General features: G+C 46.3%; 1 protein-coding gene across 4 annotated transcripts in view; it reads left to right on the top strand.

Annotated features, from left to right (window-relative positions):
* Sp1 (transcription factor Sp8) overlaps positions 1 to 15,216 on the top strand; it is a 163,018-nt gene that overhangs the window by 124,913 nt on the left and 22,889 nt on the right. Inside the window, exon 1 of one of the 4 annotated variants that reach the window (XM_076521320.1) lies at positions 1,906 to 2,825. The exons of the other annotated variants lie outside the window; for them this stretch is intronic. Coding sequence (XP_076377435.1) covers positions 2,739 to 2,825 — 87 coding nt within the window. The 5' untranslated portion in view covers positions 1,906 to 2,738. Of the gene's footprint in view, positions 1 to 1,905; positions 2,826 to 15,216 lie in introns of those variants that run through there. 4 annotated transcript variants of the gene reach the window in all.

Raw genomic sequence — 15,216 nt, 5'->3', positions numbered from 1 at the left:
TCAGCGCTTTAAATAAATATGTCCGCGTGTACCATTTATGGTACACGTGGCCTGATGGTCAAGTTTAACGTGTACCATTTATGGTACACGTGGCACGGAACGTGTTAATATATGCGGATGAACGCACATTTTTACTACAACTAGACTGCGAATCTTTAGGCAAAATTAAAGGTTCCATCGTTAATTTCAAGGGATAAGAATCGGGTAAGAATATATCTCCTGTGTTTACAATTTTAATTATTTTAAAAATAGCGTGACAGGTTTTTCTAGACTTTCGATGCTCTTCTTATTTCGCGCTTCATGCTACCGTTTTTCTCACAAATACATAAAATCCGTAATCTAACCAGAACATATTTCATATTTATTATATTTCATATTGTTTATTTTATATTTCATATTAAGTTCGACAGAATCAGCGAATCTCAGCAAATTAGGTAAATTGCTCATGTAAACTTATTTGGAATTTTGTGACATTCGCTGCAAATATGTCTGCTTATCGCTGCTGTCGTTGACAAGTTGAATTATCCTGTGAAAAGGGACATCGTGAATCGATAAGAAAACTAAATAAATGTAAACATTAATTCACGAAGAAAAAGGGTGGAGGATTACATATATCCGACAATTTACTTACTCGAAAATCAACTGATTTGGTCAACATGCATTGCTGTTTGTTGACGAGTGTTAAATAGTGTTATCTATACCTTAACGTTTTCAGGAAGAATGTCGACACATCGACGATATCAGGGTTGCACATTTTATTTACAGTAGTCATTTATTTGCATTTAGTCATATATGTACATGACAGAAGATTAGAGAGAGAATACGTTGTTCATATTTTACTTCTGCGAGGAAAATGTTCTTAACGATTTTAAAAATCCTCGTCTACGAAGAGTAAAATGTTGAGGATTTGACTAAAGGTATGACAACTTTAATTTACAATTAAGAGATTTCTTTCCCCTTAAAAAATACGTTTGGAAGAAAACAACTCCAAATATTCTGCAGTTTCGATTACTTCGTGCCAAGAAGACTCTGTATTATACAGCTAAGTAAGTCTCTTCAGCAACAGAATGCCACATCGAATGTTATTTATCTCCTGTTTAAAGAAATCATCGAGGAACGATTTCGAAAGGGGCCAGTAAAAATATTCCTGAAATTGAACAGCGTGTAGTTCTGACAGATGAAGAAAGAAACTCAAACGAGTCACGAATGTTTCATGATTTGCAAATAAGTCATTTGCTTTCATGAACCTAGAAATACCGACACAGGAAACTAATTTTACAATATTCCCAAAAATATAATTCCCAACGTTATATCTCGCAAGTGCACGCGAACGTTTTCACATTCGCGAGAGCGGTTCAATTTCGTCAAAAATTCTTCGATCGGGCGTCACATTGACCGTCTGCGACTGCTATAACTCGCGTAATCGCGGCGAGTAGAGCGCGGTGGCGTGCGTGGGCAAAGCGTATCGCCGCGTTTCCTCCTCAACCAACGCTCGTTTCGTCCGAATCCGATCGGAGTTCGCGTATCGGATCGCTCTCCGTTGAACGCCTCGATTTTCTCGCGTCCTCTCGGATCAAGCGGAACGGAGAGACGCGACTGCGATTTGTATATCAATTACGACGCTGTATAGGGGGAGGGGAGGAGGAGGAGGAGGAGGAGGCCGGTCGATGAACTTTGCTCGTTTCGCCGGTATCGGATAGTGGCATGTCGGTATTTAAATACCAACAGCGTGCATACCGTTACGTCAAACAACGAGGCTGAGGCCTAATACGACAACTTCGGGTCACGTAAGCCTCGGCCTGGAACGAGAGACGATAGAGATGAGGTGGGGTGTAGCAGTAGGTATAGCGGCGGAGAGTGGAAGAGGAAGGACAAACGTGGAAAGAGACTCGATGGAGCTGAAACGGTCGAAGAGAGGGCACCGAAGTCGGAGCACGCGTGCCTCCTCTCGCGACGGCGACGTCGACGACGACGACGACGACGACGATCGCAACGACGACGGCGACGGCGACGGTGGCGGTGGCGTTGTGCGCGCGCATTTCACGGTTAAATTAACGGAGGAAGGGCTGCGCGGCTGCTCGCGGCGAGAAAGGGGGCCGAGAGGGAGCTGCGGAGCGGGAGAGAAAGAGAGAGAGCAGGCGAGTGCCGAGGAGAGCGAGCGAGAGGCGGCGAGCGGGTCGAGAGTGGGAGGGAAATCGGAGGGGATAAATAAAGTAAAGAGGAAGCGGGCACGGCACGGAGGCGGTTAGGGGCGGCAACTAGTTAGGTCTGGGTGCCGCCCAACAGGCTCTGCCCCTTTTTTGCCCGGGGGCCGAAGTCTCGCTGGGTTCCCTACTACCATTCCCCTCTGTCTGGTCGGGGCAAAGCCGATCGGATAGCCGGCAGTCTGTCACGGGGCGAAGAACGGGAACCACGTTAACCGGTTTCCCCTAAGCACCAAGACGTTTTCGACCCACTCGCTTTTTTACCCAGACCCGACGGCCGTGGACTCGACTTCACGGCCCTTTCTTTCTTTCTTTCTCTCGGCCCGTCGACCGAGGCTCGAGAGGCCTCGTCCCTGTGATACGCCGCAAGTGAAGTGCACCAACGGAAAACAGAGACATTGGCGTCGGACACAGACCCGCGTCGAGGACCCGTGATCGTCGCCGTGGACGCAGTTCCGAGGTTCGTCCGAGGCCGCGAGGAAAACCGTCAGGATTCCGCGACCAGCCGAGCCTAGCCGCTGAACCGTCAACGGGATGTTGACAGACATGACACCGGCCGCGGCTGGCCAGCTGTACCCGCAGTTGCAATCGATCGCCAAGTCACCGGTCCACGGACATGTGGTGAGTCCGCGTTCTTTCGTCTCGAACCGCGCCGCGACCGTTCTAAAAAACCCGTCCGACGTCGCGTCCGAACGATCTTCCGTGACGGCGCGATCTTCGGATTAGCATCGAGACGGCTGGGCAAGGGTAGCTGTCAACGTTCGACTTCCTCGAGGCTAGGTCGATTACCGAGATAGGGATCTTAATCCGTTCAGGTAGAGCACGGATCTATGGTCTCGCGGGTCAGGTGCTACTGTTCCGTCGTCTCCGTCGAAACGGCGCCCTTTCGACGAGCATCCCGATAAAATCTAAAGTCTCCCGGAGTTAGAGGACTCTCTCCGGTCTAGATCGTGGCGATCCGGCAGATCGCGAGCGCGTATCTGCGACGGCGAAGTGAACGACGGCCGAACGTGTCGGCCCGTTCGCTGGTCCATCGGCATTGTCGTCTCGACGCACAAGAGACGACGAGGCCTGGTCGTCGACATTGTACCGGAGCCTCTCGTCGGGCTACCTGAGCGCATTAGCAGCTTGCGCCGCTCGTAATCCGGCAGATCATCCCGGATGATCTATTCTGTTTTGACAGTCTCGGGGACCGCGTCCGCTCGCCGGAGCGTGTTCGGGCGACGCGGCCGACGACGGCCTTAGCTTTTGTCCGACTCCACCAACACGTGTTCCCTGCGCGGTGCTCGCATGCTTTCGGGGCTTTTTTATTTTATGACTCGGCAAGAAGGAAGGACGCGGCGAGCAAAGCGAGCTGCGCTCTGGCCCGTGGCCTCGCCGGGAGATGATTTACGAGTCGACGTAAAAAAGTAATTAAATCCGTGGCATCGAAAAAGCGACGCGTACGAGTATTAATTAAGTCAGCAGAAAAGTTCCCCGCCGGGGTGTGTGTGTGCGTCTCGCGCCGAAAATTAATCTCCGTGGAAAGTTCTTCGCTCCGAGCCTCTCTTCCTGCTTGCTCCGTTTCAAGACCGACCTTGCTCTTTTTGCCGGCGTTGTCGTCCGGCAGCCGGGCTTCTTCTCGTCGTGACTTTCGAAACGCCACAGGTCTTCGCGCTATTAACTGCGATTCCCGTCGATTCGACGGGGAAAGATAAAGAGGAAGAGGGAGTCGATTCATGGGGGAAACGGCCGTGTCTCTCTCTCTCTCTCCCTCTCTCTCTCGTCCGTGCTCCGAATGTATCGAGCAGTTTATTTTTCCTCGCCTCTTTTCTGCTGTTCGCGTCACCGAGGCACCCGGGGATCCCTTATGTATCGAGTATCCTTGGCATAATGGTCCTTGCGCAAGGTTCTCAGGGATCAAAGGGACTGGCCTCTACCTGTGCGCCCGAGGAGCCAATTATTTGTCTGCTCCTCTTTGTGCGCGGGGAGGATCCACTTGACAGGATGCGTGGGACGGTAACACGATACGCACTTCCTCTCTTGTCACTCGATCCCCGCGACAGGGACGCGTTATCTCGTCGAAGAATTTTCCGCGTTCTCTCCCCGTGGGTACGCCAGTTTTCCAGCTCTGTGTGTTCGATCGTTACCGTACCGTCCCCGCCGCGGTATCGTTCCTAGCCGTACGTACAAGCCGAGCCGCGCTGTCGTCTCCTCGTTAACTCGCAGAAATTCTATTCCTGTGTGAGAAACTCGAGGAATTCCGCCGACGCTTGGAACGCTTTTAAAACTGTCGTACGTCCAGGTGCACCTATCAATTAATCAGACATCGAAAGAAGTTTCCCCGGGCAAATACGCCGGGCTATAAGTAGTCCGAGCGATGACTAAGTTGCCCGCACGGCGTCGACGATCGATCGACAGCTACTTCGATACGTATTACATTTATCGTGGGAACCGGGAATATTGTCCGAATTCTCGTTACTAATTCAACGACCGAATTCACCGCGCGAGCCCGCGCCGCCACCCGCGCGAACCCGCGCGGCGCGGTGCGGCGTTTCCCTCTGCGAACTCTTTGCACGGTTAACGGCGAACCGACGTCTGGTTTCGATAACGTTACCACACGCCGATAGATAACGGCCGTTCCTTCGCCGAGTGTTGTCTATATCCCTCGACGGAATCGCGGGAATAGCGAAGAAACGCCTTAATTAGCGGGGGTTCGAGCGGGGCGAGCCTCTAACCGCGCGCGGACGGAACTGCTTGCTGTCGTCGCGCTCGAGAATATCCTCTCGAGTCCTCGCTCCACTTCACTTCCACGCTGGTAATCCGATAATCCGATTCGTAGGGTAAAAGTGTCCTTTTAAGCGACGCCCCGTCGACAGTCTCGAGGACAACAATGGACTGCGAACGGGCACAGCGCGGGGCCCGTTTGTCGCGAAAATTCTGTCCTCCGTCACGCTTGGAGGGGACGAAAGCCCGGCGCGGCCTTTTTACGTGATCTAAGAGGATTGTACCTGGAGCACCGGATGCAACCGAGATGTCATCCTAATTTCTTCCTATCGGGAACAACCTGGACAAATTTTACGGGGGTCGTGTCGGCACAACCGCAAACGCTTGCTCTTGGACGATTGTCGTCGCAGCGTCCAACATTTTTACGCTTGATTGCTGATCGACCGGTGTTCTCTTTGACGATCGTGACTACCCGCCTGTACTGAGACACGTTAATTTTATTAGTAATCATCATTTTCTTCACATTTGCGAGCGTAAACCGTCTGTTGTAGAAAATTGAAGCATAAAAGATTTTATATAGCCGCGAGTAGAATAAAAATATCTATATAAATAATAATACAATTCGAAAAGTAAGATATCGTACAGTATATATGATAAATGAAAGATTATCAGACGAACTAACTAACTATCCTAATAAAATGAATACTGAAGAAAAATTGATAGAAACAGGGAAATAAATTGGATCGTAGAATGATGAACCATAAACGTAACAATAACACTGTTGTGTTATATACACATCTGAAAGATGAGTATAAGCTATGAAAATAATTTTACGTCTCTTGTGCAAAAACTATTGCGACACGGCTTGCTATTTGCCTGCCAGATACTGAATGCTGATGTGAACAGTCCTGAAATCTGCGCCCTTTTTCGAGCACTCGATTCGCGTCCGACTAGCAGATGAAAATCTTTTCTGCAAGATTTCCATTGAAATCGTCAACAGAATCGCATAAATAGGACCATCCTGAACGCGAATCGCTACTGCCACAGAGTAAACTTCTTCGTCGCCTTTGATTCCTTCGACAGAGCATAAGATATTTAAATTGCGAATAGTATCGACGCACAGTATTCGGGTGTCTTACGATAGTAATTCTATTCGTTCATAAAATATGAAACGATAAAGTTGCCTGCTCAAATTTACGACATCGTTTCAACCAAAAAATGTTCCACCACATCTGCCAGGAATATACTTTTCGAGTCGAAATTTCACCGAAATTTATACGATCAACGCAACCGTATCAATCGCATTGCAACGACAGCGAATAAAAAATCTGCGACTCCGTTGCTTCCTTCTCGTCTCTTCGCTCGTTCAAACGCAATTCTAGACATCCAGTAATCCCCACGCATTGCAAGCCAAAGGGTTTTCTCTCTCCGCTCGGAAATAATAAACGAAAATCGAATCCTTCACGTTCTCTTGCAGTCAAGAGCCCGTTACTAAATCGAATCGAATCGAATCAAGATCTTCGCCGCCGTTTCCACGCGGAAGTAAAATCATCGAGTGGAAGCTATCGAGCCAGAACCGCCTCGGTTTTTCTCTCGGCGAGGGAACAAAGCGGCCTCTCCGAGCGTCACCGCCCCCGCGACGGAGAAAAAAAAACGGTCGAACGCCGGTCTCTCCGCATGGGCCGATGACAAAATCCCTTCCGATTGCCGTCACGCCCATCGCAGTCGGCGCGACCGCCGGCTTAATGAATTATTTTCGTCGAGCACGTTGTAAGTCCCGACGTGTAAACACCCTTTCGAGAACGCGTTCGTTCGGAAGCGGGGACACCGAAAGCGGCAGATGTTCGGGGTGACAGCATGGCCGTTGTGTTGTCCCAGCCTTGGAAAATCGTTTTCGCGTATGATCGATCAATTTCCGAGCCCTGCGCGAGACCTTTGTCGTTCTGCGCGTCGAGGAAACGTCGTTCTCGATAGAAAAAAAAAACGGAAAAGCGAAGAAAAAAAACTCTGCAGCCTCGAAGCGACCGCGCGCCGATCCGATCGACGGTTTTCTTTCCACGGAGATGACGACGGGCGACGGTCGACGGCGTTCGGATCGCGACGGGCCGGTCCGTTCCCAAAGGAACGAGGCGCAGGATATTCATTAGTCGGCACGCTCGGTTTCCATTAAACGGTCAAAGATGCAATTTCGCGGCCTCGCCTCGATCTGGAGGGCGCGCTCGCGGTGCAGCACACGTACGCAACTGCAGCGGCCCGAGTCGTTATCGTGGAAGGCTCGATAATTGAAAACCCTAGCCGCCCCCTCGGCTCGGTTGCCGCGCACGGCGTTCCTAGTGCACGCGCTCAAGACCGTCTACCTCGAATTATCGTTCATTATTCCAGCGGCGGTATCGTCGCCGACGGAATAATTCGCCGTCGAGCGAGGAGGAATACCGACTCCTATTTAAACTCGCCGATCCCCGAGCGAGATAGACTCGCGAACAGAGAAAGAGAGAAAGAGAGAGACAGCCGCGAACATCGAGAAAGAGAGAGAGAGCCGCGAACATCGAGAAGAAGAGGGAGAGAGAGAGCCGCGAACATCGAGAAAGAGAGAGAGAGAGAGAGAGAGAGAGAGAGCCGCGAATATCGAGAAGAAGAGGGAGAGAGAGAGCCGCGAACATCGAGAAAGAGAGAGAGAGAGAGAGAGAGAGAGAGCCGCGAATATCGAGAAAGGGAGAGAGAGAGAGCCGCGAACATCGAGAAAGAGAGAGAGAGAGCCGCGAATATCGAGAAAGGGAGAGAGAGAGAGCCGCGAACATCGAGAAGGAGAGAAAGAGAGTCGTCTAAGCTCGGTGCACGCGTGTTCCCCGCGATTTCGAAACGCGAGAAGGGATCCGCGATTCGGCCGCGACAACCATAACAGCGTTTCTTTCTCTCGGATCGGCGTAGAGAGCACGCCGATAGATAGCCCGAGCCAGCAATTTAGGAGATGCGGGCCGTGCGTGTGGGTTTACCGACCGCGTGCAACAACTCGCGCGCACGGCTTCCATCGGGACCATCATCATCATCTCGTATCGCTCGAAGGTTCGATAATTGAAAAGCCAAGACTTCTCTCTCTCTCTCTCTCTCTCTCTCTCTCTCTCTCTCGGCGCTCCGCCGTCGCTGTAAACAATATTCCCGACGCGAGCCGGAGTGCGAGCGCGAGCCCGGCCCCCCTCCGAGAGATCGGTACGTCGAATTACCGGCCATTATCGTGACGTATCATCGCGGCGAGCGTCATTCACCGGGACCATCATGGGAAACATGAACAATACTCGATCCGGTCGACACCTCGAGGCCTTAACGCGCGCCACTCGAGCAAAGTGGAAGAACGATCATTAACGGCTCGATTCTATTAAACCGACTACTTTCATTCCCGCGCTAAACGCGACCCGCCGCGTTTTCCTCGTCCCGTGATTCCTGTGCCTCGGGTCGGTTTTCTAGGCTCGCCGCGCGGCGGCCATTTCGGTTCACGGATCCATTCGCGGCTACGGGAACATCGCGTTTCACTGCTCGCGTTCTTCTCGCGAACGACGTATGTTGGACACGTGGAGCTTGATAGCGAAGGATTATATAGTTCTCTCTCGCGGTGCGAACGAGTCTTGTTATCGCGAAGCTTACGTTAAGAAGAAGCGAAGATTGGACGAACTCGCTGGAGTATATCGCGTTATAAGCACATGTCAGAATTAGGGATAGGCCATTCTTTCGATAAGATCGACTCTTGAATTCTGAATCGTAACGACGGGGATCGATTCGTTAGAAAATCGAACCGGGAAAAATCGATCCTACGTGGATTTAAAAGAAGTCGGATCTTTCTTTTTTCCTCAAATAATTAGCACTGCGGTCCAATCTTTTTTTAGATTAAAATGCGATGCTTTAATTCTTTGAAGCACTTTGAAACCGATTTAAAAGATTTCACTGTACGCTTCGGTTATTGTTAATTCTTCATTTCCCAAGTTCTACATGAATAAATAAATATATCGATCTAATTTAAAGGTTTATGCGCAGTGTTTTATCGTAAGATACTGTAATTATTATTCCAATATTGTTATACATGTCGTACACTCAATATAGAGTTATTATTTTAAATGAAAAACTTGATTTTTCATTTATTAATCAATCATTTAAAAGCAATGATTTTAATAAGACGAATTGTCCTAAATGGCAATAGTTAATGGCATTATGGCGGCTTTCAATCAACGATCTATCTACAATTAAAAACATCGATTCGTTTCGAGATCGTATATCCAAGAATCGATTAATAAACATCGAAAATCGCTTCGAAAAAATTGATTCTGTAGAAAATCGATTCAGTATCGCCCATATCTAGTCACAGTCATATGATGGATGACGCAAATAGGCCTGTTTGAACGTAAGATTAATACTCTTAATCATTATGCCAATAACTGGTTACACCTCCGCACATTCTCCTCGAATTGTGTTTTGTTCCCAGTTAAATAATTCAATATCCAGGTAGATCCTTGTTATATGGCGCATTTTCTGTCGACACCTGTTTCGAGACTACAATTTTGTTATCAGGAAAGTAGTAAAATTGGACGATAAAATCTGATACAAGCTTGTTCAATAACTGGGAACCCCTAATATTGGTTAAATAATCAATCCGTGTTGCGAAAAATAAGCAAGTAAATAGTTTTCACAACACAGACAGATTATTTAACACTAGATTTACGGAGCACAAAAAACAGCTGTTTTACATTAGTTTATAAAAGTAACAAGAAGCCATTTATTCTGATTTTATCGTACATTTATCATATTATTGTAACATTTGCCGTAAGTGACATATAAATTGAATAAATAACTCATAAATGTATCTTTACGACACGAATAATTGTAAATTAAACAATTAGTCATTTTGTCGGGTTCTAGCGTCAACCAACCCTCCAACACCTTGCAAAGTAAAATGATCGAGGGTGTAAAACGAAGTAGAAATTGCCCACGAATAAAAATATTTCATAGCGGTAACAAATATAAAACAAATAAAAATGTTATGTTTACATAATTATACAAGAGTTCCGCAAAATATTAACGTAATAAACGTTGGCGCGCGTCATAGGGGTAACCGGATATCTCGGTTACGGAACAACGTCGAGAATATTGTTTACCGACAGAAGGGTTAACACGCGCGTTAACCACCGCCGTCGACGTCCTATCGGCAATTAAAACGGCGCGGCTGAAACGGCGGCGGATCGTCGCTTCGCGTGGCAAACATCTCGATCTGATCCCGCGGAGCGAAGCGTGGCAGCACCGGCAGGGTGCTCCGCAGGGGTGCCAGGCCCCCGCGGTGTCGGAACCAAAATACGAAAACGTTCGCTCACCGGCCCGCCGAATGATTTATCGGCCGCGCATTATACCCCCGGTCCCATCGAACGCAATTTCTTTCCGCTCTCGCTCGCTCCGTAGGGCGGCAGACGCGGCCCGTCGTTCGCGCTCTAGAAAAACGTTTCTTTACACCTTGATCGTCGTTTACCGAGTTGCAACCTGTTCCGAGCGCGTTCGCCGGCAATTATCCTGTAATTTATCGTCGGCCGTTTCGCCGAATGGTGCGGCGGAAACGGAGATAAGTTCGCAGCAGCGGATAAAACCGAGTCGTGGGTTGCGCGAAACGCGTAAAGAACGATAATCCCGGCGCGGTGTCGAGCCGCGGAGGTACCCTCTCTCTCCCTTCCTCTCTCTATTGGGAATAGGATAACGAACCGGTACTTCTCGCAAAACTCCTCCGATATAACCGGGGAAAATCGGCGTCAACCCGTTCTGCCGGCCAATTAGAACGCGAATTCCGGTTGGATCCGCTCGCGATCTTCGTTCGGCGTCGAGAAGACGCGAGAGCCAGCTTCTCGAAAGTAAAATTGCCTCTCACGACCGGTACGGAGCCAACGACCCCTTCCAAGGCCTGTAAAAACTTCCGGTATATTCTGCACGAGAAGGTGTGCGGCCGCGATTTTCCCTGTAGCAGATGCATATGGCCGTGTCTCGCAGTTCTCGGCTCTCCGGGCCCGGCAGCTTGCTCGCCGGCCCGAGAACCGCCGCGTTCGTTGCGTGCGCCCCGCGAGCCACGCTCGAACCGGTGTGTTTTCAGCGATGCCTGGGATAATTGCGAGGGATGGATCGCGTTTACCGAGGAATGCGACAGAATCGATGCTAAATCGGCTCGACAGTCGCTGAAACGTCTCGCCGGTGTTGCGCAACCGTCGCTCTCCGCACGCACCTCGACGCTCTGCGAAATCTTCCTTCCCGCGGCGTTTGTTTAAACAACCGGCGAGGTAACCGTCGAGATCAGTCTTCGTACGACGTCCGGGACGTTGTTTTTAGACGGTATTTCTGAATTCTTCGGAAATATTTACGCCATGTGAAACTGATCTGTTTCGGTTAACCCTTTTGCTCCGATGGGCGTACATACAGGGTGTCCCAAGAATGTCTCGCTATCCGGAAATGGCGAGTTCCTCGGATCATTTGAAGCAACTTCTTCCTTTACAAAAATGTTCTCCGAGGCACCGTTAACGAGTTATTAACGAAATACAGTGACCAATAAGAATCGAGTACGGCTGACGCGAGGCGACCCAGCCAACCAGCGCACGAAGCCCAGTTCCGCTCATTGGCTCGGTCGCCTCGCGCCAACTGAGCTTGCCTCTCATTGGTCACTGTTTTTCGTTAATAACTCGTTAATGGTGCCTCGGAGAACATTTTTGTAAAGGAAAAAGTTGCTTCAAATGACCTGAGGAACCCGCCACTTTCAGATTGCGAGACATTTTTTGGACACCCTGTACACGCCCTCGAAGAATGGCCATTTATATACGAAGAGCGTATATATACGCTCTGGAGAAGTGGGCGCGCGGGTACGAAGAGCGTATATATACGTTCATACCATGTATATACTTTTATTTCATACTTTACATGAGATACTTTTGTTAATCGAGCATCTGGCAACGCTGCATGCCTTAAACAATTGACTATCATGAAATATAATACTGTTGACAAGACGATATTGTGGTTTATTCTAACGATACAGTTTCAGTCTTCTTTAGAACATTGCCAGCGACGGATATATACCAGCAATTTATAATAGTAGCGATTAAAAGGTTCACACGAATTTATAATTCTAAAATAATTTTGTTGGCTTAATTTTCATAATTCACGGGTAAATACTCAATTTCTGCCTTTGTGATAATACGTTGAGTTTTAAAGTATTCAATTTTTTTAGACCCATTATCAAATCATGGGGAAAAGAAAATTTAGGAGAATATTTTTCACGAGCGATAGTGAAAATACTGAAAGTGAATATACCGATACTGAAAGCGTTTGCCATGCAAGACAAACAGTAACGTGCTCAAGATCACAAAAATCTGAATATATTTGGACTAAAGAAAACTTGGAACCAGAAATACATTCTGTACTTCACAGTGCCAACTACTCAATAATACACTCCGTTCAGAGCGATCACATTTCGAGGCAAGCGCTCCGTAGCGAAAGGGTTAAAGCACGCCTCGAATTATGTCTGATCACGTGACTGCGAAGACTCGTTTCGAAAATACGTATCTTCAAAAACACTGCGTTGCGTAATAGTTTGTTTGCAAGTAAATGTCATGTCGAGAGTCATTTCCAGTAATTATTCAATATTACCGTTATAATTATTCTTCTTGTAGCCACCGTCGAAACATTTAAAGGAATCGTACGCTATCTTATTCTGAAAACTACCGCACGGTATATGGGTCTCAAGATTGTATTGACAGAATGATTAATTATACTAACTCTTTCCATGTAAAAAGACAGATATAATTGAACCGTTCCTAGGAAGTGTAAAATTATTGTAAAATTTATACAATAATCACTTTACTGACCTTTATAAGCGATATTTTCTTTGTATAAATTTTATCTCTTTTTTATCTACGCGTTACGTTTTTTTGGGCTAAATGGTTTTTCCCGCGAATAAATGAATGAAATGAAGTGAAATACTGTTCAAATGTTAGATGTTCGTTCGATATTCGCTCGATATTCGTTCTACAGGGTGTCCCAGGTTTTAATGTTCAAACTTAGTCAGTATATTTTATGGCACAAAGTAAGAAAGAAATGTTATGTAAACATAGGTCCTATAGAGCTTTATTAAGAAGTTATAACAAAAATTCAGAATAGGGATAGTAATCAACTAAAAAAAAATAAAAAAGAATCTTCGATCGATGTCAATCATATATTGTCAACAACGGTTATTAATACATTTCGAAATGTATTAATAAACACAGCTTCAAGCCAATGCTCGCAGTAACAGCAATTTGATTACTATTCCTATTCTGAATTTTTGTTATAACTTCGTAATAAAGCTCTATATGACCTATGTTTACATAACATTTTTTCTTACTTTGTAGCCTAGAATACACTAACAAAGTTTGAACATTAAAACCTGGAACACCCCGTATATTCGTTCGATATTCATTCGATATTCGCTCGATTGTTCGACTGTCTGGTAGCCCAATGTCCTTTGACAATCACGACTAGACCGCTGATGTTTATGTAAAATTAAAATTGTCTGCGTTAATTGCAACAAGCGGGTATTGCACATAGATTTATTGCTTCTTCCATTAACTTTAACAAGCAGCAAATAGTACAACAATATGTTTATATTCTTCCAAAGTTTTAGCTATTATACATTTGAAACATCCATTTTTGTCATAAATGCATAAACATCCGCGATCTAATCATAACTATTCGTCACTTCTGAGTCGCTTAAATCTTACGTCACCGAAGAGTGGACGACTGCAGCACGGCTTCTCATTTGCGTGTAGATTTTAAAATGAACGTGCAGACAGTCCAGAAATTAGTGTTATTTTTTAACTAAATCAGTCTCACTCGTCTACAAGAAGTATAACTTATATTCTTGAATAGGAATTTCTTCCTGCCCTTTACGGTCAACAAAATTGCATCAATCAGATTCATGCAATCGATAGACTATAGATTTGATGCATTTGTGACTAACATGAGTAGATACAATCGAAAACAGCAAAAAGATTAAAAATATTTTAGCATGGTTATACATTGTTTAGAACTCACTGAAATTATTCAAGAAAGAAAGAATTTTATGTCCAACTTCTCAATTTTTTCAGCTTCGCAATTTTTGTTTCACACAGAGATCCGCAGTCTAAACATCGTTAACATAAATCAGTATTGCAACATATTAAATTTTGTTGGTGCCTTCGGCACTTTTAGACTAAACTTGAGAATTTTATGTGGTTTCAGCGAGGATTAACACTCGAACGGCGGATCTTTCTGACAAAAATATGGTTCATTGTACTTAGAATCATTTATAACTTTATCTAGCAGTTTTTTTTCAACATATACGTTTAAGTATGATTAATTATGTATTTATTTAACGGGCCAAGCTCTGTTGAACGCACAGAAGTATATTCGCGTACAAATGGAACTAATAAAACAACAACGGGATTATATAATAACGCCCGGGTCCATTTAGACCCAAAGTTTAAACATTCTTATTTGACCACTTAACGTTAAACGTTAACGAGATTATATAATAACGCTCGGGACCTATTTGGATCCGAAGTTCAAATATTATTATTTGATCACTCAGTTCACAACAATTAATTTGCATTTTCACGCGTTTCGTTAGAAAAAGTCGACGTATCTAGATCCTTCTAGAGACTAGACTTATACAGACCTTATAAAAACCTTACATATAGACTTATATAGACTCTCATAGAGCTTAACGAAACTGCAATGAAAATGTAAATTAATTGTCACGAACCAAGTGGTCAAATAACAATATCTAAACTTTGAATCCAAATGGACCCGAGCGTTATTATGTAATCTCGTGTTAATGTTTTATTAGCTTGATTTATTCGCATATATACCTGTGTGTTGAACAGAGCCCGGCCCGTTAAATAAATACATTTACATTTAAATTCCCTTGGTCCGCGCGTATCGGGACGTCGATTGCACGCCGCCGCCGCGATCCGACTTGCGGGACCAGGCCGCGATTTATTCGATTTTCGTAGAATCGATACGTCAAGCGGATCTACGCGACGTATCTACGATCTCGATTGCGTAAGAACAAAACGCAGTAGTCGAACGAGCCGAGTGAAACCGGAATGGCGGACAGTGCCAACGAGATCGCCGCAATTTACCGCATTTCTCTCTCCCCGCGTCCTTGCGGAGCGGATAATTTGCATTTCGGTGCCCACGTTCGTATCGCTATCACGTTCGTTCCCCTTAGGGGCCGAATTATCCTCTCGACATATTGCATAACGACCCCCGCGTCCGTCCC

This window comes from Megalopta genalis, chromosome 4 (assembly GCF_051020955.1).
Source record: "Megalopta genalis isolate 19385.01 chromosome 4, iyMegGena1_principal, whole genome shotgun sequence".
Classification (NCBI taxonomy): domain Eukaryota; kingdom Metazoa; phylum Arthropoda; class Insecta; order Hymenoptera; family Halictidae; genus Megalopta; species Megalopta genalis.
This window is presented reverse-complemented; position numbering and strand designations above follow the sequence as displayed.